Source organism: Mobula hypostoma, chromosome 6, assembly GCF_963921235.1.
Source record: "Mobula hypostoma chromosome 6, sMobHyp1.1, whole genome shotgun sequence".
Taxonomy (NCBI): domain Eukaryota; kingdom Metazoa; phylum Chordata; class Chondrichthyes; order Myliobatiformes; family Myliobatidae; genus Mobula; species Mobula hypostoma.
This window is the reverse complement of record NC_086102.1, coordinates 131820482-131848453: the sequence shown is the minus strand read 5'-3', so window position 1 is coordinate 131848453 and position 27972 is coordinate 131820482. Positions and strand designations below refer to the sequence as shown.

General features: G+C 41.8%; 1 protein-coding gene across 5 annotated transcripts in view; it reads right to left on the bottom strand.

The window, feature by feature from the left end:
• The window catches only part of si:ch211-93g23.2 (uncharacterized protein LOC100005086 homolog), a 36406-nt gene extending 13043 nt beyond the window's left edge, over positions 1-23363 (bottom strand). For all 5 annotated transcript variants that reach the window (XR_010018415.1, XR_010018416.1, XR_010018417.1 and 2 more), the window contains exons 1-5: positions 22958-23363; positions 15304-15464; positions 13005-13218; positions 9632-9732; positions 846-983 (exon numbers count right to left, since the gene is read on the bottom strand). Coding sequence is in view for 1 of the 5 variants with exons in the window: in XM_063051722.1 (XP_062907792.1) it covers positions 846-983; positions 9632-9732; positions 13005-13218; positions 15304-15464; positions 22958-23068 (725 nt within the window). In the remaining 4 variants the exon portion in view is untranslated. The remainder of the gene's footprint in view (positions 1-845; positions 984-9631; positions 9733-13004; positions 13219-15303; positions 15465-22957) is intronic.
• Positions 23364-27972: the final 4609 nt, after the last annotated feature.

The following is a 27972-nucleotide window of genomic DNA, read 5'->3' as shown; positions in this document are numbered from 1 at the left end:
AGGAACTTACCTGGTCTTACCTCACTGGGAGTGAAGCTCGTCCTCAGCCTCTGCTCGCTGAAGCCCCTTGAGCTAAAGCCTTCCTACTCTGTCTCCCTCTACAATGTCGCCTGCTCCGTTAATCTGCTCACTTTTTAACTCTCCCGCTGCCTCACGGTCTGACTTTCACACGCTTGCACAGTCGTGCCCCGTTCAACCGCCGAAGAAATGACCCTTATCAGCAGGGTGGAAATGTCATTTCCAATCCACACAGACCGTGGTCAGACAGTGAGAAAGTCGGAGATCTCGTTGCAGAGGGAGGTACAGAGGCCCAGGTTTCAGAGATTTTTTGATTAAAACTGTAGGAATGATTGTGTTAAATGCTGAGCTGTAGTCAACAAACAGCAACCTGACGAAGAATTAGTATAGTCCAGGTGATCCAAGACCACATGAAGGACCAATGATTCTTGTGTTAATGGGGTGGTTAGAATCTGGCTTTGTCAGTAATGCTGGAATCCTGATACTATTCCAGTAACTTCCTTCTGCTGCCTCTCCAAGGCCTTCACCTCGTTTCCAATCTGCAACATTATCTCACCAACAACAGTCAATACAACTTGATAAAAATGATTTGCCTTTTAGATATCCCACTAGCTTTCCTGAATTGATCCACAAGTATTGAAGTACACGAGGAGTGACTGGCTGGAAAACCATGCTATTCTGCTAAAGAATCCACTTTCACTCTGTAAATAAATCACAGCGTAGCTCACTCCAGCTTGTTTGTTGCTTTTACTCAACTTTCAATCAACCCCAGATTTGAGCACTAACCAAATGATCAACTAATTTCTCACATCAGTTATGATTCTTACCTTTGCTCTGTTATTTCAAGTAAAGATTTAGCAGCTTCTGGATCTTTCTTCAGGAACATTTGGTAACAAGATAAGGATTTAATTAAACCCATGATCCCTGAGATAGATGCTTGGTGCTTGATTAGAATATTGTCAACTCTGGAGGGGGAAAAAAAGGAAAAACAGTTCAAATACGAAACCAGAAAATGCAAAATACCCAGCAAGCTAGATAGGATCTGCACAGAAATGAAAGCTAATATTTATAATAACATGTATTCATTCTCACAGTAAACAAAATGTTTTCATTTTAAAGAATTAGCAATGAGATCTTGCTTTTAATATCTGGTGAACCTGTTTTCCAAGTACTTTGGCTTGATCAAACTAATCTTTCCTCAAGTTTATGTGTGCTATTTAGTTATTGAAAATACATCACCTTTAATGAGATTGAATCCAATCTGCCATGTCTTAGCTCATTTTCCCATCTTATCAAATTCTTCCTTCAGTTTCATTGTCTTCTACAAATGTTTTGATATCACATACATAGTTAACTGCTCTCTTCTAGCATACTTAATTTTGAAATTTATGACCAGATTTCTTCTGGGTCTAGTGGAATAAAGAAGAGCATAATAAAACACTACTTACTCTCACACAGCAACCATCTCCTTCGAATTCAATTCCCACCTACCTGCTTTCACTTAAAATTTCCTCTGTTGACTTCAATAACCTTTAAGCTCTGTTATTTTAATATAACCAACTCACACAAAACACTGGAGGAACTCTGCAGGACAGGCAGCATCTATGGAAAAAAAGTACAGTCAATGTTTTGGGCCGAGACCCTTGGGCAGGACTGGAGAAAAAAAGCTGAGGAATAGTTTAAAAGGTGGGGGAGGGGAAAGAAAAACGCAAGGAGGTAGGTGAAACCGGGAGGGGGAGGGATGAAGTAAAGAGCTGGGAAGTCAATTGGTGAAAGAGATACAGGGCTGGAGAAGTCGGGGGGGGGGGGAACAGAAGGCTATGGAAGAAAAAAGTGGGGAGGAACACCAGAGGGAGGTGATGGGCAGGCAAGGAGGTAAGATGAAAGAGGGAAAAGGGGCTGGGGAACGGTGAAGGGGGGCATTATCGGAAGTTCAAGATATCAATGTTCATGCCATCAGTTTGGAGGCTACCCAGACGGAATATAAAGTGTTGTTCCTCCAACCTGAGTGTGGCCTCATCACGACAGTAGAGGATAACATGGATTGACATATCGGAATGGGAATGGGAAGTGGAATTAAAATGGGTGGCCACTGGGAGATCCTGCTTCTCCTGGCGGATGGAGTGTAGGTGCTCGGCGAACCAGTCCCCCGATGTACATCGGGTCTCACTGATATACAATACAAAAAGATTAAAGATTAGCAGTATTTGTCACATGTGGATCAAATCAGACAAGAAATGCATTGTTTTTGTCAATGACCAACACAGACCAAGGATTTGCTGGGGGTAGCCTGCACAGCATCTCCTCACTTCCTGTGCCAAAATAGCATGCAGATGTTGGTAAGACAACAGACAAAGTCGAGAAACGCAAACACGAGGAATTCTACGGATGCTGGAATTTCAAGCAACACACATCAAAGTTGCTGGTGAATGCAGCAGGCCAGGTGGCATCTATAGGAAGAGGTACAGTCAATGTTTCAGGCCGAGACCCTTCGTCAGGACTAACTGAAGGAAGGGTTAGCAAGAGATTTGAAAGTGGGAGGGGGGAGGGGAGATCCAAAATGATAGGAGAAGACAGGAGGGGGAGGGATGGAGCCAAGAGCTGGACAGGTGATTGGCAAAAAGGATATGAGAGGATCATGGGACAGGAGGTCTGGGGAGAAAGAAAAAGGGGGAGGGGGGGAAAACCCAGAGGATGGGCAAGGGGTATAGTGAGAGGGACAGAGGGAGAAAAAGGAGAGAGAGAAAAAGAATGTGTGTATATAAATAAATAATGGATGGGGTACGAGGGGGAGGTGAGCATTCGACAAAGTTGAGTATGGTGCGACTAGTGTCCTGAGCTGCATATATTTCAATGCAAGAAGTATCGTAGGAAAGGCAGATGATAATGCTGAAGATGAGGTAGCTCATTTACAAACAGAGGCAATGTACAATGAGGAGAATCTGTTGATAGGACAAGATTGCAGTCAACAGGATGAGTTGCAATGTAAAAAGTAGATAAAATCGAATGGGTGAATATAGGACTGAACGTGTTGTATTTGAATGTGCACAGTATACAGAATAAAGTAGATGAACTTGTAGCGTAGTTGCAGATTGGCAGGTGGGCATCACTGAATCATGGCTGAAAGAAGATTGTAGCTGGGAGCTTAATGTCCAAGGATACACATTGTATCGAAAGGACAGGCAGGGAGGCAGAGGGGGTGATGTTGCTCTGTTGGTAAAAGGTGAAATCAAATCTTTAGAAAGAGGGAACATAGGGTCAGAAAATGTTGAATCGTTCTGGATGGAACTAAGGAACTGCAAAGGTTAAAAAAAACCCTGATGGGAGTTGTATACAGACCCCCAAACAGTAGTAAGGATGTGGTTGACATATATTACAACGGGAGATAGAATATGCATGCCACAAGGGCAATGTTACAATAGTCATTAGGATTTCAATATGCTGGTAGATTGGGAAAATCAGGTTGGTGCTGGATTCCAGGAGGGTGAATTTCTAGCATGCCTATGAGAGGGCTTTTTAGAGCAGCTTGTGGTTGTAAGGGATCAGCTATTCTGGATTGGATGTTGTGCAATGAACCAGAATTGATTAAAGAGCTTAAGGTAAAAGAACCTTTCAGGTTAGATGATCATATGATCAAATTCACCCTGATATTCAAGAAGGAGAAGCTACAGTCAGATGTGTCAGTATAACAGTGGAGTAAAGGGAATTACAGAGGCATGAGTGAGGAGTTGGCCAGAATTGATTGGAAAAGAACACTGGCAGGGATTATGGCAGAGCAGCAATGGCTGGAATTTCTGCAAGCAATTTGGAAGGCACAGCATATATACATCCCAAAGAGGAAGGAGTATTATAAAGGCAAGGCGACACAACGATGGCTAACAAGAGAAGTCAAAGCCAACATAAAAGCCAAAAAGAGGACATATAATAGAGCAAAAATTAACTGAGAAGTTAGAGGACTGGGAAGCTTTTAAAAACCCATAGAAGGCAACTAAAAAGTCATTAAAAAGGAAAAGATGAAATATGAAAGTAAGCTAGCAAATAATATAAAGAGGATTCCAAAAGTTTTTTCAGATACACTAAGTGTAAAAGAGAGGTGAGGGTGGATATTAGACTGCTAGTAAACAATACTGGAGTTTTAGTAATGGCGGACAAACTAAGTATTTTGCATCATTCTTCACTGTGGAAGACACTAGCAGTATGGTGGAAGTTCCAGGTGTCAGGGGTCATGAAGTGTGTGAAGTTACCATTTCTAGAGAGTAGGTAGGTGTCACCTGGACCAGATGTTTTGAAAGAGGTGGCTGAATAGATTGTGGAGGCATTAGTAATGATCTTTCAAGAATCACTAGATTCTGGAATGGTTCCAGAGGACTGGAAAATTGCATTTGTCACTCCACTCTTCAAGAAGAGAGAAAGGTAAAAGAAAGGAAACTATAGGCCAGTTAGTCTGACCTCAGTGGTTGGGAAGATGTTGGAGACAATTATTAAGGATGAGGTCTCAGGTTACTTGGAAGCAAGTGATAAAATAAGTCATAGTCAGCGTGGTTTCCTCAAGGGAAAACCTTGCCTGACAAATCTGTTGGAATTCTTTGAGGAAATAACGAGTGGGATAGAAAAAGGAGAATCAGTTGATGTGTGCTTGGATTTTCAGAAGGCCTTTGACAAGGCACCACACATGAGGCTTAACAAGCTATGAGCCCACTGTATAACAGGAAAGATGCTGTCATGGATAAAGCAGTGACTGATTGGCAGGAGAGAAAGAGTGGGAATAATGGGAGCCTTTTCTGACTGTCTGCTGGTGACTAGTGTTCCACAGGAGTCTGTGTTGGGTCTGATCCATTTTACATTATATATTAATGATGAGGATGATGGAATTGATGGCTTTGTTGCAAAGTTTGCAGATGATATGAAGATGGGTGAAGGGGCAGGTAGTTTTGCAGAAATAGGGAGGCCACAGAAGGGCTTAGACAGATTAGGAGAATGAGCAAAGAAATGGCAGATGGAGTGCAGTGTCAGGAAGTGTATGGTTATGCACTGTGGTAGAAGAAATTAAAGGTAGACCATTTTCTAAATGAAGAGAAAGTACAAAAACTGAGGCACAAAGGGACCTGGGAGTCCTTGTGTAGGGTGCCCTAAAGGTTAATTTGCAGGTTGAGTCTGTGGTGAGGAAGGCAAATGCGATATTAGCATTCATTTCAAGAGGACTAGAATATAAAAGCAAGGATGTAATGTTGAGACTTTATAAAGCACTGGTGAAGCCTCACCTGGAGTGTTAAGAACATTTTTGGGCCCCTTATCTTAGAAAGGATGTGCTGAAATTGGAGAGGGTTCAAAGGGGGTTCTCGAAAATGATTCCAGGATTGAATGGCTTGTCATATGAAGAGTGTTTGATGGCTCTGGGCCTTTATTCACTAGAATTCAGAAGAATGAGGGGTGACCTCATTGAAAGCTATCAAATGGTGAAAGGCCTTGATAGAATGGAGGTGGAAAGGATGTTTCCTGCAGTGGGAGAATCTAAGACCAGGGGATATAGCCTCAGCATAGAGGGGCATCCTTTTAGAATGGAGATGAGGAATTTTGTTATCCAGTGAATGGTGAATCTGTGGAATTCTTTGCCACAGGCAGCAGTGGAGGCCAAGTCTTCATGTATATTTAAGGCAGAAGTTGATAGATTCTTGATTGGTCAGCGCATGAAGGAATATAGGGAGAAGGCAGGAGATTGAGGCCGAGAGGAAAGTTGGATCAGCCATGATGGAATGGTAGAGCAGACTCGATGGGCCAAATGGCCTACTTCGGCTTCTATATCCTATGGCCTTGTGGTCTTTCCACAGGGATTGCTCCCTCTGTGATTCCCTTGTTCATTCACCCCTCTGCACTAATCACTCCCCTGGCACATCCCTGCAAGCAGCCTAAATACTACAGCTACCCAGTCACCTCCTCCCTCACCTCCATTCAGGGGCCCGAAGCAGTCCTTCCAGGTGAGGCAACCCTTTACCTGTGAACCTGCTGGGGTCACCTATTGTGTCCAGTGCATCAGATGTGCCTTCCTCTACACTGGTGAGATCCGTCGTAAATTGAGGACTGTTTCATTGAGCACCTCCGCTCCATCTGCCAAAAGTGGAACTTACCGGCAGTTAAACATGTTAATTCCAATTCCCATTCTGGCACATGCCAAGATGAGGCCACCCTTAGGGTGGAGGAGCAACACCTTATATTCTGTCTGGCTAGTCTCCAACCTGATGGCATGAATATCGATTTCTCCTTCTGCTTAAAAAAAAATTCTCTCCCCTCTGCCCTTCTTCTATTCCTCATTCTGGCCTCTTACCTCTTCTCACCTGCCTATCACCTCGCTCTGGGTCCCCTCCCCCTTCCCATTCTCCTATGGTCCACTCTTCTCTCCTATCAGGTTCCTTCCTTTCCAGCCCTTTACCTTTCCTACCCACCTGGTTTCACCTATCACCTTTGAGCTATCCTCCTTCCCAACTCTATATTTTATCATCTTCCCTCTTCTTTTCCAGTCCTGATGAAGGGTCTCGAACAGAAACATCGACTGCTTATTCATTTCCATAGATGCTGCCTGACTTGCTAAGTTCCTCCAGCACTGTGTGCATGTTGTTCTGGATTTCCAGCATCTGCAAAATTTCTCATGATTAAAATTCAATTCCCATCAGCCCAGATAAAGTTTGAAAAGTTATTCTTCAAATCCTATTCACATCTTTGATGTCCCATCTTTGATTATTCTGCAGAACAGCTTCTCATCTAGAATATAACCAGAAGATGATCCTCTGAGATAGTGTCCCACCTCTGGTCCACTCAGAGAATGCTGTATGAATGGTGGGTCTTCAAACCTGCCTCAGTACCACAATTCTGATTTAAGCAGAGCCTCTGCATGGTGAACATCAGTATCAATTGCTGCCTCCAGGAATGATTATTCCAGTAAAGACCCCTCTGAATTGTTTACTGCCTGCATCTCATACACTGGGGTGGCACGGTAGCATAGTGGTTAGCACAGCACTTTACAGCATGCCAGTTGTAAAGTCAGGGTTCGATTCCCATTGCTGCCTCTGAGGAGTTTGCACGTTCTCCCCGTGACTGCTTGGGTTTTCTCCAGGTGCTTCGATTTCCAACGACACACAGGTTAGGATTAGTGAGTTGTGTACATGCTATGTCGGTGCAGAAGCCTGGCGACATTTGCGGGCTGCCCAGCACAGTCCTCACTGATTTGATTTGATGTGATGACACATTTCACTATGTTTTGATATACATGCGACAAATAAAGCTAATCTCTCTAATTTTGTTTTTCCCCCTTCATCCCTCTACATCTTCTGTTTCAAATACAAGGATCAGCAGGTTCCTTTGTACGGCAACAGTTTGCACACTCATTCCCTTTAAATAATAACTTGCTTGCTTACTCCTCCCTCTAGAGTGGGTAATCCTGATTTTCCCCACATGATATTCCCTATGCCAAACTTCTTCCCCACTCACTTGATCCAAATAAATCTCCTTGCTGACTGTGTCCTCCTCACACCTGCCTTTGCACCTTCAGTGAACTTGGCCCAGGTGCTCTCAGTCTTTTCCTTCATGGCATTAATATAGACTGTTAATAGCTGAAGTCCCAGCACTGATCACTGTGGTACCATCCTCCCCCAGGATCAGGTCTTGATGAAAGGGTCTCAGCCCAAAACATCGATTGTACATTTCCCTCCATAGATGCTACTTGACCTCCTGAGTTCCTCCAGCACTGTGTGTGTACAGTATTGCTCAAGAATTCCAGCATCTTTAAAATCACCTGTGTTTGTGATTTACTAATTGACTCATTTAAATTGACCATCTATTTTCTGTAAGTTAGGCAATCCCTATTCATGTCAATATATTACTCCCAATCCTGTGTCCTTCTCCCTTGTGCAGTTATCATACATGTAGCATTGTACCAAATAGATATACTTTTTTTGATCCCAGAGGAAAATAAAGTCTGGACATACATAGTACCTATATAAAGTATTCACCCCTTCCCCCCCCCCAGAAGTTTTCATGTTTTATTGCTTTACAACATTGAATCAATGGATTTAATTTGGCTTTTTTTGATGCTGATCAACAGAAAAAAACTCTTGTGTCAAAGTGAAAGTGATCTAAATTAATTAATATAAAACACAAAATAATTGATTGCATAAGTATTCACCCCCTTTAATATGACACCAAATCATCACTGGTGCAGCCAATTGGTATTAGCAGTCATGTAATTAGTTAAATGAAGATCACCTGTGTGCAGTCAAGGTGTTTCAATTGATTGTAGTAAAATACACCTGTACGTAGAAGGTCCAACTGCTGGTGAGTCAGTATCCTGGCAAAAACTACACTAAGACAAAAGAACACTCCAACCAACTTTGTGAAAGGGTTATTGAAAAGCACAAGCCAGGAGATGGATACAAGAAAATTCCTGGAGGAAAACCTGATGCAGTCTGCAAGAGAACTGCAACTTGGGAGATTTGTTTTCCAGCAAGACAATGACCTCAAACATAAAGCCAAAGCTACACAGGAATGGCTTAAAAACAACAGTTAATGTCCTGGAGTGGCCAAGTCAGGGCCCAGACCTCAATCCAATTTAGAATTTGTGGCTAGACTTAAAGGGCTGTTCAGTCATAATCCCTGTGCAATCTGACAGTTTGAGCAGTTTTGTAAAGAAGAATGGGGAAAAAAATTGCAGTGTCCAGATGTGTAAAGCTAATAGAGACCTATTCACACAGACTCAAGACTAATTGCAGCCAAAGATTCATCTACTAAATACTGACTTGAAGGGGTTGAATACTTCTGCATTTAATTATTTTTGTTTTATATTTATAATTAATTTAGATCACTTTGTAGAGATCTGTTTTCACTTTGACACAAGTCTTTTTCTGTTGATCAGTGTCAAAAAAGCCAAATTAAATGCACTGTGATTCAATGTTGTAAAACATGAAAACTTGCAAGAGGGGTGAATACTTTTTATAGGCACTAATTACTTTGGATCCTGTTATCCGCTCTTGTATGTTACATCCTCAGAACTCCAGCAGCTTTGACAAGCATGATTTTCAGAAAGCCATACTGACTCTGGCCTTAAGAACAATACAAATCGAGTATTTGATAATGCTACATAAAATGGCCAAAAGCTTTCTACTCTCCTTTCCCAGCTCTCATCTCATCCCCCACCCCCACCCACTCATCTTCTTCCCTCATCTGGCTTCACCCATCATCTGCCGGCTTGTACCCCTCTTCCATCATCCCTCCTTTTTGCAGTTTCTGCAACCCCCCCCCTGCACTTTCCAGCCCTCATGAAGGGTCTCAGCCAAAACATTGACTGTTTATTCCATTCCAGAGATGCTACCTGTCCTGTGAGTTCCTCCAGCATTTTGTGTCTGTTACTATAGCTTTCTGCTTTGTTTTCATTTTTTAGTTAAAATATTGAACAGAATGAAAGAACTGAATGAAGTTCCTTCCTCTATTGGAAAAGTCCTGAAGGGGGGTTATTATCTTAAAGTGACTGTTTCGCCATTTACAAATATTGGCAGGATTCCTACATTGAGTTTTTTTTTAAATAAAAAAAACAGTTCAAGAAATTTTCAATGTTATCTGGCCAAACCTTTCTTTGTCTGAGAATGTGATAGCTTCAAATATTTCTTTGTATTTATTCCAAACCATCTGTGTTCTTTCACTCTTGTAGGGCACTAATCTCTCGTACATCTGCAAATAATTGATGAGAAAAATTATGCACTGTATTAGTCAATAACAATTGTTAAACTAATAACTACATTGAATGCTGGCAACAAGAAAGCATACCCCATATTTTCAAGCCCTGTAGCAAAATTGTGACTGAAGCATTTCTGGGACTTAGTTTAAACAAAACAAAGTCTATTCATTAGAATGACAGAAAGGCCATATGTTCAGTGAATTTCTAAAAGACAGAACCTACCCAAGTTATGAATGGATTCCATTTGTACAAGTACCCATTAGTCCATTTTATCCTAGAGTCTGAAAATATACAAAAATCCAATACAAAACTACACAAAAATACAAACCAATAATTCAGTTTATTTTCCTTTATATTTGTCATTGATTGTACTGTATTGCTGCTGTAAAGTTAAATTTCACCACCTATGTCAAAGATATTAAAACCTGGTTCTGATTCTGAAAAGTCACTGATTACGGTAACCATACCTTCACAGTATTGTAATGCACAGCATGTCCAATAAGAACAATGAATAAGTGGAGGGAGGGAGAGAGGAAATGAGTACTGTCATTCATAGTGATGAGCATACAGTATGCCAGTGAGTTGAATTTAATAATATTGTGGGAGCTTGTTTGCATGTAGAGGTGTCCAAAGGTCAGGTGTTTATAAACTGGGAACAATCTGTGGACAAAATGAGAATTAGCATTTGTCCTTTTGTCTACTGATACCATCAGAAATTATTTTCTGCACTAATCTCAATAGTCCAGCATGAAGAGGACAAAAGAAAATCCAAACCATTAACATTAGTTTAAGATCTGTGAAACATACTTGAAGATGAAAATACAGGAAAATACAGGAAAATTGCCAAAAACCTTGATTAAAGAGATCAGAGCAGGACACTTAATTATAAAACAATCAAGCAAAATTAATGTGATTTCATGAAAGGGAAATGATGTTGGCCATATTTGCTGGAGTTCTTTGTACATAGAAGCAATATAAACAAGATGGATAAGAGAAAACAATACATGCAGTGTATTGAGTTTCCAAAAGGTGCTCAATAATGAGGTCCATAAAAGGTAATTGCAAAAGGTAAGAGAGCATGGGGTTGGGGTAAAATACTGGCACAGATAACTGATAAAAGCACAGTTAGAATTAATGTGTGATTTTTGGATCAGTAATGAATAGGAAGTCAGAGATCAGTACAAGTACCTAAAATATTTACAATCAATCTTAATGATTTGTATCAGGCAGGTGAATTTTCTGTAAGGCAGGTTTTCTGAAGTTCAAAGATGGGTCCTGACGAAGGGACTCAGCCTGATACGTTAACTGTTTATTCCCCTCCATAGATGCTGTCCGACTTGCTGAGTTCCTCCAGCATTTTGTGTGTGTTGCTCTGGCTTTCCAGCATCTGTAGAATCTCTAGTGTCAAAGTTAGTTTAACAAGTTTTGAGGTTACAAAGAGTTAGCTAAGGGACATGAATATGTTTGACAAGTGGATAAGAAGATGGTAAGTGGAGCACAAGCTGGGGAAGTGCAGGATCATCCTTCTGCAAAGAAATAAAAAATGTTTCTCTTTTTTAAAAAAGTAATTAGTTCACAATATATTGTGGTAGAAAGAGATCTGGGTGAAGGTCCTAGTGCTTGCCGTTACAAAGAAAGCACAATAGCACCTCTATTTTCTTTGAAGTTTGTGCAGATTCACCTTGTCATCCAAAACTTTGACAAACTTCCACAGATACGCAGTGGAGAGCATCCTGACAGGGTTCATCATAGCCTGGTATGTCCACGAATGGAAAAGCCTACAGCAAGCACATTGAGCACATCTGCAGAGAGCGCCACAACAAGAAAGTGGCTTCTATCATGAAGGACTCCAACCATCCAGACCTTGCTTCTTCTCACTGTTGCCATTGGTAAAGAGGTACGGGAGCCTTAGGTCCCACCCCACTAGATTCAGGAGCAGTTATTACCCCACAACCATTCGGCTCCTGAACCAGCTTCACATCACTCATCTCAATTCACTCTCAAGGACTCTACCACTCATGTTGCCAGCATTATTTATGTACTGTTATTTGTTTTTACACAAATTTTCCTCTTTTGCACTTTTTTTTGGTCAGTCTTTGTGTGCAGGTTTTCATTGATTCTTTTGCATCTCTGGCTTACTGTGAATGCCGGCTAGAAAAGAAGGGTCTGCACAGTAGCTTAGCAGATAACACATCGCTTTACTGTGCTAGTGATTCAGGTTTGATTCCTGCCACTCTTGTATTTTCTCCCCGTGACCACGGGAGTTCCTCTGGGTGCCCAGGTTTCCTCCGTCATTCCAAAGCACAAAGGTGACTTGGACCTATGGGTGTCATTGGGCAGGAAGTGCCTGTTACTATGCTGCATCTCAAAATTAAAAAGAAATTTAAAATTAGTACATGGAGATTATATGCTGTGTATTTTGATCGTAAATTTACTTTGAACTTTAAAATGCAGATACAACAAATAATCAGAGTGTGCTTTGAGAGATATTGCACATAAAGTAGAGATGTTTGGATCCAACTTTCCAAGGCACTGGTGGGACCGTACCTGGAGTACTGCAGACAATTCCGGGCTCCCTACGTAGGAGCTTGCAATAGAGTCCGTGCAGAAAAGATTTACTGCGGTGAAGAAGTTAATGTATTAAGAGAGGAGCTTTAATGGTTGCAGTTTAGAAGAATGAAAGCTCAATGAAAGGACATAAGATTTTGAAGGAGGTTGACAGGACGAGTGTGCTGAGAGGATTCATTCCCAAGTGGGGCAAAATAGAACTGGGAGTCATGTTTTCAGAATAAAGAGTAACCCATTTCAGATGCAGATGAGGAGGAAATTGTGTTCTTGGGGATCATAAGAGTTCTCCAACTCAGCGAGCTGTGTTGACAGAGACTTGAAATATGTCCATGGTGGAGACTGATAGACATCTGAACTACACATCATTCAAGGAGTTTAAGGACAGAGCAGTAAAATTGAAGCCAATGTTGGATCGTGATCTTATTGTGTAGTAGAGTAGTTTTGAAGGGTCAACTATTTTACAGCCTCTCCTGCTTCTTACGTTCAGCCTTGTTAGTCCGATCACAATATCGACACAATCTTACTTGTTGAAACCAAGATCGATTTTACGCAAGGCAGAGAGTAAACACACAGTCGGTTTGGAAATTTAAGATTCAAACTCATGCCTGACCGCTATAACATTCACAAAAGCTTTCTGAGAATCTCAAGAGACACAGAAACGTGCCTGTTTCAGTTACAATGCTATTTGACGTCTTACCTCTTCCACAATCTGAGTCAGACTCTCGGAGCAGCCGTTATAATGCATGGCAAATGGAAATCGGTAGCTATGGAGAGCCAAGCAGCCTTTTGGCTTTAGAATCCTGTCAACCTCCTTCAAAAACTTCTCCACATCAAACCAATGTGCTGCTGTCGCCGCTGTGACCAAGTCAACAGACGCGTCCTTGAAATCCATCTTCTCTGCCGCACCCTGTCTGTAGAGAACAATTACACGTAGAGATACAACATCGTCAATAATCCGCTGGTTTTTATGGAAGGAATCTGATTCTATTTCAAATATAAAGAAATATTTATTGGCAAAAATCGATTGGCTACAAAACTAGGTTGGGTAGCTCCAAAGTTTTGGCTCTACAAAGTTCACAATTCACGTACAAGATGGATGAAAGTGCACTAATTTAGCGCAATTTATGCTATTGGACAAATTGTTCACTCTGATAGCATGTGTACTCACACCACAAGTATGCAGAGCAGGTAGTAGGTATCATATCATACACCGTTGATTGGCACCAACCCCGCCAAACGGGCCGGGAAGATCCAGATAAACCAAGTGTCTCGGCCTGAAACGTCGACTGCGCCTCTTCCTATAGATGCTGCTTGGCCTGCTGCGTTCACCAGCAACTTTGATGTATGTTGCTTGAATTTCCAGCATCTGCAGAATTCCTGTTGTTTGTGATTATTATGCATGGATTCCTCACACAACAGAACTCACAACTGCGCAATATGAAGGGATCCTCAACCATCAGTAGTTCTGAGTTGGGACAGAGTTGCGTCTGTTCGCTTCGCACTCTCAGTACCGCAGGGGCTGAGCTCTGTCCATACGTTAACCCACATCCTTTGGCGCAAGCTGGTGCTTTGGTGGACTGTAACAGGAGAGAGGAGGGAGGAGGAAGGAGGGAGCAGGAAAGGCTGACTAGTGGAGGAAGGGCAAAAGGCATCTCCACACAAGGGTTTATCCAGCGGTATTGCAGAGAACAGCTTTGGCAGGCTTTGTGAGAAAAATAAGCAGCACTTCAGTTAAGGTGATCTGAAAGTGGGCAACTTGCCCCTAAAGTGCCTTCGAGCTGCCACCACAAGCTGTTAGCAGTACTTCACTAGTACCTCTGCTCTATTCATAATTCAAAATGGACGAGAATACAGCTGATTATATGAAGCAGCATTGCCCATCACTTTCTTCCGACAACTGTTTTCCTGCGTGTTAAAGCCAGTTAGTGCAACAAAGCTGGAATAAATGATCTCTGAATAATATAAACCCTAACAATCACAAAGTTACAGCGACTCTTAAAATCTAAAGAACAATTGCTTGTTAACTCGTCTCCACTTACAAGCAGGCTAAAATCAGAGCGGTAAGGCTTGATAGGAGATATGCAAGGAAATACGCAAAAGCAGAGAGTGATAAATCCTGGAGTCAAAAGGGTGAGTTACCAGTAGCCAGGAGTTGAGAGAGGAGATGAACAATCTCTCTCCTTGTACCCATCCCACCATTAATCCCTTACATTACATGTGTCAGAGCGCTGGAGCAGGGATCCAATCGCAGACCCAGTACTGTGTACACAGTGATATTAATTGAGTAACAAATCTCAAGGTGCAAACAAAGTCAGTGTCAAAGTTCAGGTAGAGAACAAAACATCCAGAGAAATCCAAAAATCAGAATCAGGAAACCAGACAGACAGACAGACAGACAGACAGACAGACAGACAGACAGACAGACAGACAGACAGACAGACAGACAGACAGACAGACAGACAGACAGACAGACAGACAGACAGACAGACAGACAGACAGACAGACAGACATGCTGGAAAACTCACTGACACAATCCAGCAACAGACAGGTGAAAACGCAGGACTAAAATACACTGAGCAATAAACAGAGAGGCAGATGATAGGTGGAGCACAATGAGACAGAAGTGGCAGCAAAACAGGTAATAATGAGAAACAGGTGAGAGACGGAGTACTCAGTAATACAGGGGCCGGAGTAGAGCAGGATTGGGGACAGGAGCACATGGGGCATGAAAACAAATGAGCACATGGCAATACAAAACCACAGACTGACGGCTAGGGGGAAAACCCACAAAAAGATATAGTTCAACTGGAAGTACTGACAACATGGTCTATGAGGCCAAGAATATTAACTCTTTAGCTGCAGCAATCAGCTCCAAACACCCAGAGGTTGCACCCATTTTATAGTGTTCACTTCTATATCCCAGTTTTCACCCTAAAGTCTTCAACATTTTTCACTTTAAATCACTAATTTTCAGCACATGCATATTCAGCGATTACCTATAGGAAACATTATTGAGTCCACATGTCTTCTTGGCCTCTTCAATCTGAGCCTCGCTCACATCAACTCCAACCACAACGTCAAAGAAGGGAGCCAGTCCCCTGGAACTCTGGCCAGAACCGCAACCCACATCCACCGCAAGGCTGAATGGCTTCCCCTTCTGTAAAGGGAAACATGATTCAGCCAAACACTTTCCACTCTGCTGCAAATATGTCTTCAATAACAACACATCCATTTATTATAGTTGCACAAGATGCAACTAACTGCACCTTCAGCAACAAATTGGATAGCATCTTTAACATATCACTTCACAAAGTATTTTATAGGAAGAAGACTTACCCATATAAGGAGATGTTTGGAAAGTGAGAAACGAAGAGGGTGAGAAGTTTTGAGAAGTTATGGCTTGGAAAGCTGAAGACAATTCTGACAGAGGTGAAACAATGGCAGTCAGTGTTGTTTAAAAGGCTAGAACTGGAAAATAAGGACATTCTAGAGGTTGCAGAGGTACAGAAGAGCAACACTTTACATTTATGTCCCCCATCTTTGAACCAACCACAATTAGAAACAGTTTCTCTCCAAAAATTCTATCAAGTCACTGTGATCTTGTAGGACAAATGAAAACCGTTTAAAAACTGCTCACAGTGGGAGTTCTGAAATAATAACAGAAAATGCTGAAGATGTTCGATGGGTTAGACAGCATCTGTGCAGAGAGAAAGAGGATTAATGTTTCGGGCAGAACTGGAAAGGAAAATCAAGTTTCCTGACAACCTTTGCTATGGGGAAAACCATTACGGCTATCACAATAGTTATGCGATCACTTGAGTCGAGTATGATACTCTGCTAAGGGGTTGTCCGTTGGTGGGTCCTCAGGTGGTTGTAGAGGCCAGTCCCGGATCCATGTATTCTGGTGCAGTGTGGGCACGAGTAAGTGGTGGGGGTGGTCTGTGGTTGGGTCTTTTGGTCACAGGCTGCTTGTTCTCTGTGGCATAACAGTGGTCATTCTCATGCAGCACAACTCCCTCTTGAACAGATTTCCTCCAGGTTGATCAAAATGGAGAAAGCCTGTGCGTGACTTTGCTTAACGTGGGGAGTCTGATGGAAGGGTAGTCCTTGACAGGCCAGTGTCAGGGTCCAGTGGCACGGAGTGCAAGGTGACTGACACCCTTCACGGCTGCATCCTTCCTCCACTTTCACTGCTGTTGTGATATATCATCATCTTCTGCCCACTCCACCTCTGAGGTCTTGGTTAGAGGGTTCTTTGTCTAGAACACCTTGCTTGACCTTAGTGCCATGGGTGACACTACCATATGGCTTTGTTCTTGGCATCTCAGGAACTCATAAGCCTATCCACCACGACGAGGCGAAAGAAAATTTGATTGGTATAGATATTTGTAAAGTAAATTATTGTTAAAAACTCTGTTGAAAACTGAGATTACAGCTGCCTGGGAAGCCACACCACCAGGTTCAGGAATGGTTATTACCTCTCCACCGTCAGGCTTTTGAACCTATGGAGATAACTTCACTCAACTTCACTTGCTCCATCACTGAACTGTTCCCACAACCTCTGGACTGATTTTCAAGGACTCTTCATCTCATGTTCTCGATACTTATTGTTTACTTATTTATTATTATTATTATTATTATTTCTTTTGAACTTGCGTAGTTTGTTGTCTCTTTCACACCCATTGTCCGCCCTGCTGAGTACAGAATTTCATTGATTTTATTATGGCTTTTGAATTTACTGAATATACCCAGTAGAAAATGAATCTCAGAACTGTATATGGTGACATGCACTATGTACTTTGATAATAAATTTACTTTGGACTTTGCCAGTGGTGAAAAGATTAAATGTCAGAACTTTCAGATACCTTAAAAGATTTTTTTGTTTGCAAATCAGATCTCTTTGATATTAGGACCCAGCCCAGTAGCATTTTAAGAATGTTGAATGGGTATCCAGCTCAGTAAATGACATGGAGGACAAAGAAAAGGCCATTTTAAAGTTATCAACAGCTGCATCATGTAGCTAATAGCTCTCCTCTGTGTCCCACAAGAGACTTCCACAAGATGGCACCGTAAGATCCTAAATTCCACTGCAGGGAATTTATTGCTAACATGTTGAAGGCCGGATTGTCACTCTTTCCCATTTTAGTAGGGAGTTGGTCATCAAAGTGGGAGGCACAGAAGTTAAAGCAGAAACTCCCAACTGGTGAAATGGTGAAGTTTTATGGCAGATGTTGTTCCTCCCTCTGCATACAGGTAGAGGCTTAAGAGCAAGGCTCCAGAGATGAGGATATTAAAAGATGTGGTCACGAGAGCGGAGGAGCAGCTATGGGTTTGCTTCAGATTGGTGGACTGGGCTGTGTTCAAAGTAAATTTATTATCAAAGTACATATGTGTTTCCACATACAACCCTGAGATTCATTTTCTTGCAGGCAAACTCTATAAACCCATAATAGAATAATAACCATAATAGAATCAATGGAAGACAGTACCAACTTGGGCATTCAACTAGTCTGCAAAAGACACAAACTATGTGGATGCAAAAAGAAAGAAATAATAATACTAAATAAATAAGCAATAAATATCGAGAACATGATATGAAGAGCCCTTGAAAGTGAGATCATAGGTTGTGGGAACATCTCAATGATGGGGCTAGTAAAGTTGAGTAAAGTTATTCCTTTGGTTTGAGAGCCAATTGTTTAGAGGTAATAACTATTCTCAAACCTGGTGGTGTGAGTCCTGAGGCTCCAGCATCTTCTTCCTGATGGCAGCCACAAGAAGTGAGCTGGTTCTTGTTGATAAAAGTCCCTGATCATAGATGCTGCTTTCCTGCAATAACATTTTATATTGATGTGCTCAGTGATGGGGAGGAAAATACCCGTGATGGACTGGGCTGTATCCTCTACTTTTTGTAGGATTTTCATTTCAAGCGTATTAGTGTTTCCTTAGCAGCCTGTGATGCAGTCAGTCAATATACTCTCCACTACATGTATATAGAAGTTTGTCAAAGTTTTAGATGTCCTGCTGAATCTTTGCAAACTCCTGAAGAAGTAGAGGCGCTGCAGTTCTCTCTTCATAATTGAACTTATGTGCTAGGCCCAGAACAGGTCCTCCAAAATGATAACATCAAGGAATTTAAAGTTGCTAACCCTCTTTACTTCTGATCTTCCAAAGATAACTGGCTGATGGACTTCTGGTTTCCTCCTACTGAAGTCAATAATCAGCTCTTGGTCTTGCTAACATTGAGTAAGAGGTTGTTCTTCTGGCACCACTCAGCCAGATTTTCAATCTCCCTCCTACGCGTTGATTCATCACCACCTTTGATTTAGCCTATGACAGTGGTGTTGTCAGCAAACTTCAATATGGCATTGGAGCTGTGCTTAGCCACACAGACATAAACGTACAGTAAGCAGGGCAGGGGGCTAAGTACACAGCTTTGTGGTGCAATTGTGCTGATGGAGTCTGTGGAGGAGATGTTGTTGCCAATCCAAACTGATGGGGTCTGCAAGTGAGGAAATCGTGGATCCAATTGCACAAGGAGGTAGTGAAGCTTATTGACTAGTTTTGAGGAGATGATGGTATTGAATGCCAAGCTGTAGTCAATGGAGAGCCTCCTGATGTTTGCATCTTTGCTGTATAGATGTTCCAGGGTTGAGTGAAGAGCCAGTGAGATGGACCTGCTGTGGACCTGTTGCTCTGGCAGGTAAATTGTAGAAGATCCAAGTTGCTTCTCAGGCAGGAGTTGGTATGTTTCAGAATCAGGTTTAATATCACCAGCATATGCTGTAAACTTTGCTGTCTTTGTGATAGCAGCACAATGCAACATATGATAAGAGAAAGAATTACAGTAAGTATATAAATATATGAAATAGTTGAGTTAAATAAGTAGTGCAAAAGTAGAAATAAAGTAGTTCATGGGTTCATTGTCCACTCAGAAATCTGGTGGCAGAGGGGAAGAAGCTGTGCCTTCAGGCTCCTGTACCTCCTACCTGACGGTAGCGGTGAGAACAAGGCGTGACCTGGGTGATGCTTAATGATGGACACCATGTTTTTGAGGCATCCTGGATACTATGAAGGCTCGTTCCCATGATGGAGCTGACTGAGTTTACAACTCTCTGCAGCTTATTTCGATCCTGTGCAGTAGCCCCACCTCCCATACCAGTCGGTGATGCGGCCAGTTAGAATGCTCTCCACAGTGCAACCATAGAAATTTGCGAGTATTTTTGGTGACATACCAAATCTCTTCAAACTCCTAAAGGAATACAGCCGCTGGTGTGTCTTCTTTGTAACTGCATCAATATGTTTGCTCCAGGTATAAACTTCAGAGATGCTGACATCCAGGAATGTTAAACTGCTCACTCTTTCCACTTCCGATCTCTCTCTGAGGACCGGAGTGTGTTCCCTCATCTTACCCTTCCTGAACTCCACAATCAGTTCTTTGGTTTTACTGGCATTGAGTGCAATGTTGTTGCTGTGACACCACTCAACTAGTTGGTATATTTCGCTCCTGTAGGCCCTCTCATCACCATCTGAAATTTTGCCAACAATATGTTGTATCAGCGGCAGATTTATAGATGGCGTTTGAGTTGTGTCTAGCCACACAGTCATGGGTGTAGAGAGTGTAGAGCAGTGAGCTAAGCACACATCCCTGAGGCGTGCCGGTGTTGATTGTCAGTGAGGTGGAGATGTTATATCCCACCTGCACAGATTGTGGTCTTCCAGTTAGGAGGCTGAGGACCCAGATGCAGAGGGAGGTACAGAGGCCCAGGTACCAGAGCTTCTTAATCAGAACTGTACCTTGCTTCATCACCAACCTCTCAAAACACTTCATCACAATGGATGTAAATGCTACTGGATGATAATCACTGAGGCAGTTTACCACGTTCTTCTCAGCCACCAGTACGATTGAAGCCTGCTTGAAGCAGGTGGGTACCTCAGACTTCCAAAGCAAGAGGTTAACGATCTCATTGAACACTCCAGCCAGTTGATCCATACTATGGATCTGAAGGAATACACTATGGTTGTCACAGACTTTATAAAAATGAGTGTAGCCCTACAAAATCATTCAGAAATTTACCCAGCCAGAGGCCCTGGATGAGCCATGAGATCCACAATCGGCTGAGGCCGTATCAGAGGCATTGAAGTCTGGTGACCAAAAAAGGTTGCAAGAGATCCAGGTATGATCTCTGGAAAACCATCTCATGAGCAAATTGGTGAATCTGGACTAAGCATGAATCAATGAAGGTTGCTCGACAGCTGTGGCAGGGATCGAATGCTATCACCTCCTACGAAGTGAAGTCAAGGTGACTGCAGGGCTTTGCTCCCAGATGAGTTCAATGCCTTCTATGCTCAGCTTGACTGTCAAAACATAGAGAAACCATCACAAGCTCCCACATTGTGATTTCAGTCTCTGAGCCCGACATGAGGAGGGTGAACCCATGGAAAAGATCTGGCCCCGATGGGTATCTGGCTAAGTACTAAAGACCTGTGCTGATCAACTGGCTGGAGTGTTTATTGAGATCTTTAATCTCTCGCTTCAGCAGTCTGAGGTACCTATCTGCTTCAAGGAGGCTTCAATTGTACCGGTGCCAAAGAAGGACATGGTAACCTGCCTCAGTGACTATCATCCAATAGCACTTACATCCACTCTGATGAAGTGCTTCGAGAGGTTGGTGATGAAACATATCAATTCCCGCCAGAGGAGAGATTTGGATCCATTCCAATTTGCCTAACGACACAACAGGTCCGCAGCAGATGCCATTTCATTGGCTCTTCACTCAATCTTGGAACATCTGGGCAGCAAAGGTGCATACATCAGGATGCTCTTTATTGATGACAGCACAGTGTTCAATACTATCATCCCTCAAAACTAATCAATAAGCTTCAAGACCCCCTTGTGCAGTTGGATCCTTGATTTCCTCAGTTGCAGACCCCAGTCAGTTTAGATTTGCAACAACATCTCCTCTACAAGGCTCAACTCACTTTGCCATTAATGTTGTGTGGGTAGCCACAGCTCCAATGCCATACTGAAGTTTGCTAGCAACACTAGTGTCATAACCTGAATCCAAGGTAGTGACGAATCAGCATTTATGAGGGAGATTGAAAGTATGGCTGAGTGGTGTCATAACAACAGCTTCTCACTCAATGTCAGCAAGACCAAGGAACTGATTATTGACTCCAGGAGGAGGAAATCGGAGGCACATGAGCCAGTCCTCATCGGGGATCAGAGGTGGAGGGGGTCAGCAACTTGAAATTCCTCAGTGTTATCATTTCAGATGACCTGTCCTGGGTCCAGCACACAAGTGCAATTACAAAGAAAGCACAGCAATGGCTCTACTTCCTTAGGAGTTTGCAAAGATTCAGCATGTCACCTAAAACTTTGACGAACTTCTATAGATGTGTGGTGGAGAGTATACTGACTGGCTGCATCACAGCCTGGTATGGAAACACCAATGCCCTTGAATGAAAAATTCTACCAAAAAACAGTGGATATGGCTCAGTCCATCATGGGTAAAGCCCTCCTCAGATGTCACAGGTGAGCAGTATCCATCATCAGGGACTCCTACCTCCCGGGTCATACTCTCTTCTCGCTATTGCCGCCAGGAAGAGAGTACAGGAGCCTCAGTACTCACACTATCAGGTTCAGGAACAGTTATTACCCTTCAACCATCAGGCTCTTGAATCAGAGGGGTTAACTTCACTGAACTTCACTTGCCCATCACTGAACTGTTCCCACAATCTATGGACTCACGTTCAAGGACCCTTCATCTCATGCCCTCAATATTGATTGCTTATGTATTTATTATTATTGTTATTTCTTTTTTTCTTTTGTATTTGCACAGTTTTGCACACTGGTTGTCCACCCTGTTGGGTACAGTCTTTCATCAAATCTATTATGGTTGTTGGATATACTGAGAATGCCCACAAGGGTTGTATATATGTACTTTGATAATAAATTTACTTTGAACTTTGTATTTTAAAAGTTGAATTCTGTCATTCATCCAAATCATCCAATCCTTTTGCTATATCTTAAATCATAGGTGATTATTGTCAAATGTGGTTGACAGTTCAAGTTTGTGGTTATTCATGTGTATATAGGTACATTGCCAAATGAAACAACGTTCCTCTGGACCAAGGTGCACAGTACAGTACATATAACTCAGACACAACACATAAAGTAACATTTCCACAAATAAATTAACAAATAATCAAATATATTCCAGAATTATGAATTATGGAACTAGATATTTTTTCTAATAGAATCATTCAATGTGTACTGTTCCTTTACAGGAACTAAGAATATCTCACTTTATTTTCATGACAAAGTTAATGATCTTTCCCTCATGGCTTGGTACAAAGTTTAATCTCTCATGGGTAACGAGGCATGAACCAGCAGCTTAAAGTGCAACTGAATGCACAGGGTGAATAGAAGGACACCTTTAAAACTCCTTTATCTCTTGACTTCATGCACGCATATGTTTATGCACAGCTATTCACATTTTTAGAAATCCAGTTAAAAATAATCCTGATTTAATTGTGGCTTCTGTTAGCGTGTAGAAGATCAGAATTCGAAGCTCTTTCCTTTTACTGCAGTGGTCAGAAGCTAATCTTATTTCCTGGCATCTATCTGCTATGTTTTCTGAGTTCTCTCACCTTTTTCTCCAGGTATTTGAGGATGAGGCTGTTAATTTCAGTAGATGCAAAGGGTCTGTACTTCTGGTACAGAGCAGCATGTTCCTTCCCCTCGAAAAAACGTGTGGCCATGCTTGTGTGAAATAAAACTACCAAACTCTTCGCCAGCAGGCTTGTTAGATACAAGTAGTTCTCTGTCTGATGAAAGATCTTCCACTTGAAGCATTAACTCTGTTTCTCTTTCTGCACAGATTGCCCGAGTGCTTACAGTGTTTCCTGTTTAGTATTCTTAGTCACTTTTCTCACTTGTCAGATCAGCAATGAAAAACCAGTAAGTTTCTGGGGCAGCTCCCGGCCTCTCCAGCCCATTGGTTCTCTCATTTCCCTGCCGTCAGTAAACATATCAGTATGCAGCTGAAGAGGGCAACGTGGGGTAACCCTGAGTGGAAAAGACTAAACTCAAGAAAATTATTGCCAGTTTGCTGAGTTTATTGGAAGTGTGTTTCACCTCGCTGAAGCCATACTTGTTGATCAGACCTGGCAAGCAACTCACGTGAGGAGGAGTTACACAGAAAGTCTTGGAATTATAAAGTGCTTTTCAAGAACGTTGGACTATGTCAGACTGCTTCAGAGTGAATTAGGTGAAATGAATACTCCTGTGCTCCATATTCAACAATTACATTACAAACATTAATGCAGACACCTGCAACACCCACTGCAAACGTTAACACCCAATCACATAATTTGTCGCATTACTTCCTTGCGCATGAAGCTAATTAAAATAACTGAATAGAAATGATTTTGTTGTTGTGGGTGTTGATGAACAGCTGAGATAGGTGCACGAAGTGCCTTAAATCTCCGTAAAGCTGGAATACCTGTCAATCTGATTAAGGTCAGAATACCCACATCACTACCTTGCATAATTTATATCTTAAGGATCTTCCCCGCCCCCCCCCCCCCACAACCCAAACTACCTGACCTGAACAGTATCCGCTGAAACCAGCTTGGATAAGTTCTAACCAGGGATCCCAAAATTAAGTAAAGAGACCCCAAAAACCTCCAGCAGGCACCCCGTCCTGCCCAGACTGCTCAGTATGAGACCTTCTGTCATTTAGCTGTCTTGGTCCTCCTGAAATTCTTTTCTGTCTTGATGGCTGGGACTTTAAACCACTCACTGAGGTGAAAGTTAGTAGATTCAGCTCCTAGCAGACAATGCCAGATAACAAACTATATTTTTTACTGGCAAGCAGCTGGTCAGAAGGTGAGATACTTGGCTTTTGCTGAGACATTCTGCTGGTGGCCACTTGCCAACCAGAAAAAAGTGATACAAGCAATTACCACCTATTGGTAGATTAGACTGGCCCACCTATTGAATTGAACTGACTTTATTTCTTACATCCTTCACATACATGAGGAGTAAAATTCCTTATGTTACGACTCCATCTAAATGTGCCATGTGCAATCATAGTAATTTATAATAATTTATAATAAATAGAACAGTCAATGTAATATTGAGTACACTCAAATCAGCGAGAGTTCATCAGTCTGATGGCCTGGTGGAAGAAGCTGTCCCGGAGCCTGTTGGTCCTGGCTTTTATGCTGCAGTACCATTTCCCAGATGGTAGCAGCTGGAATAGATTGTGGTTGGGGTGACTTGGGTCCCCAATGATCCTTCGAGCCCTTTTTTCACACTTGTCCTTGTAAATGTCCTGAATCTTGGGAAGTTCACAACTACAGATGCGCTGGGCTGTCCGCACCACTCTCTGCAGAGTCCTGCGATTGAGGGAAGTACAGTTCCCGTACCAGGCAGTGATGCAGCCAGTCAGGAGGCCCTCAGTTGTGCCCCTGTAGATTTCCATTTCATGGTTTTCTTGGTGTTTCTTTGTGCCAGTGGATGGCATTGTGAATGGAAAACGTTGTGGCATTTCCTGAAGTTCAAAGCCTTACACCGCTCAAATCTATTAACAACACTTGTAAGGAAGCATTACAAGTGGGTGGCGTTTGGGATTGTTTATAGTTAAAAACCACAAAACTGTGCTGGGAACTTCTCTGTTAGTGCACCTGCCATCAATGGACATCAGTGCCTGTGCTGACATTGAATGGACTAGACAGCTTCATACCATGGCATTCATTGGCGAGCCTCGGCAGAACTTGCAGTAGTCAATGCTGCCTCTTATTTTTGTATTTAAAGAAGGAAACTGCTTAAATGATGAGATCTAACTGGGTATTTTCAGAAGATTGTGTTGTACGCTCAAACACCAGCTAAGGTCCACAGATTGTGTTTGAATTAACACGGAATACCTTATCAAGTATTGAGGAGCTGATACTCATTCAATGGGTAGCGTCAGTGCTGACCAAGAGGAAGAAGGCAAAGAATTAGCCTGTATACCTATATTTTTCTGCTGAGCAATGTTCTCACTGGCCCACACATTCCAAAGCTGTTATCAATGAAGCATTTGATATTCTGTTGGAAGGCTGTTGTGTGTTTAACATTTCAGTAGTATTTGAGTAATTTTGTAAGTATATTGTTTGATTAAGCATTCTTGTTCATTTTAGTAATTCACTATGGGTTACATGTAAAAATAAGTATATTGCATATGTCATGATGCTGCTATGTGATAAGTGCGCACTTCGCTCAAAGTAAAGAACAAGCTAAGACTTATATCTCTCAGCTCCTTGTTTTTCTTCCAATTAGTTTAATGTTTTGAAGTTACAAAGCATAACAGTGGCAATGAAGCATTTTTAAAACGAACCCAAGACAGCTACCTACCATTTGAAGTGCCGTGAAACATTCGAGTTTTAGACTAATTGTTTATAAAAACAGTGCAGCAAGTGAGAGAGAGAGAGAGAGAGAGAAGTGATCAAATTAAAAGAAAAACAGAAAATGGAAGAGTTCATGGGTTCATAAACAATGAGTACCATGTGATGATAATCATATAAAAAAAGTGCAGAATTGGCTGGCTGCATCGGAAAGATTGACCTGTTCAATTGCACAAAACATAACAGTTTTTTGCATACTGAGCAAATTGAACAGTATTTTGAAGCGAATGAAATAGCCAATGAGAAGTGAGTGCCTACTTTGCTGAGTGCATTAGATTTCAAAACATACAGTTTACTTAGAAGTTTAACTACTCCAACCAAACCAGCTGAAATGAGCTTTGCTGATATCATGAACGTAATGCAGGAACACTTAGAAACAAAACCATTGTTGATTGCAGAAAACTTTAGGTTTCATAAGCAGAATCAAAAAGAAAGGGAGTCTCTTTCAGCGTACATAGTAGAATTGAAGAGATTCTCTGAGTATTCTTGGTTTAATAATGGGCTTAATGATGCACAAACAGATCATTTAGTTTGTGGGATTGAAGAAGAAAGAATTCAAAATGGCTCCTAACTGAAGCACAATTTAAATTTAAAAAAGCAGTTGAAATAGCTGTATCAATGGAAATGGCAGATAGAGACACAACTGAGTTGCAGTCAGGAATGAAAGTGAGGGAGTCAACAGAGATACTAAAACAAAGAATTTGTCAGATGATGTTGTAAATGAGGAAACCGAGTGGAGAGATCATATCATAAAGACAGCAATAGAAGGATTAATAAGAGAATACTCCAGTGAACTAAATGCTCCTTCCCAAGATCAAGATGCACAAACTAGAAGAAAACAGAAGGAGGGGAAAGGTGTCCAAAGCTGTCAGAACCACTTCCAGCAGTCCCAGAGTCAACTCCTACAACCACGGTGGTGGAGACCACAGGATCTGAGATTGTTTCACAGCCACAAGTCTCACCTGCTGAGCAGAGTGATTCCCCCTGTCAGGAAAGACGTTATCCCACAAGTAAGAAATTCACTGCAGTGATTAAATCATTTTGGGCCTGAATGGGACAATTTAAAAATTTACTATGCTGTGGATGTCCGTATATAGTAATTGTATTGTATAATATACTCTGTATATCGTTAAGATGCAATCTCTATTAAATTGGAGTTTATAGCTAAGTGAGGAGGAGTTGTATTTTAATATTTCAGTAGTATTTGAGTAATATTGTAAATATATTGTTTGAATACACATTCTTGTTTGTTTTAGTAATTCATTGTGGGTTATATGTACAAATAAGCAAATTGCATACATCATGATGCTACCACGTGATACATGCATGCCTCACTTAAAGTAAGGAACAAAGTAAGGCTCAGATTTCTTGGCTCCTTGTCTTTCTTCCAGTTAATTTAATGTTTTGAAATTAGAAAACATAAAGGTCATCAATCATTCTCTAATTCCTGCACTGATCTCTGTGTTGAGATCAAAGTCACAAATTGGCTCCATTGTAGATTTGCTTGTCAAGATCATAGTTGTATTGATCTTCCTGTGATTGCTTCTATGGACACTGATATTCCGATTCAGAGGTTAAAGTTCAAAGGAAACTTATTATCAAAGTACATATATGTCACATATGTTCATTTTCTGGCAGAAATTCACAGTAAATACAAAGAAACACAATAGAATCAATGGAAAAAATGCACACAACAAAGGCAGACAAATAACTAATGTGCAGAAGATATTAAGGCATCTGTTAGTCTTGCGGGACCATGGATCTGCACCTGGAAAGTCTTCACTCTCCAGGGTGCAGGCCTGGCCAAGGTTGTATGGAAGACCAGCAGTTGCCCAACCTGCAAGTCTCCCCTCTCCATGACACTAGTGTTGTCCAAGGGAAGGGCATTAGGACCCAAACAGCTTGGCACTGGTGTCGTTGCAGAGCAATGTGTGATTAAGTGCCTTGCTCAAGGCACTTGAGCTGGGGCTTGAACTCATGACCTTCAGGTTGCTAGTCCAATGCCTTAACCATTTGGCCACGTGCCCACACGCAGAAGATAACAAACTGCACAAAATACAAAAAAAACCTACATAACAATAATGTATAAATAAGCAAGAAATATCGAGAATATGAGATGAAGAGTCCTTGAAAGTGAGTCCAAAGGTTGTGGGAACCGTTCAGTGATGGTGCAAGTGAAGTTGAATGAAGTTATCCCCTTTGGTTCAAGAGCCTGA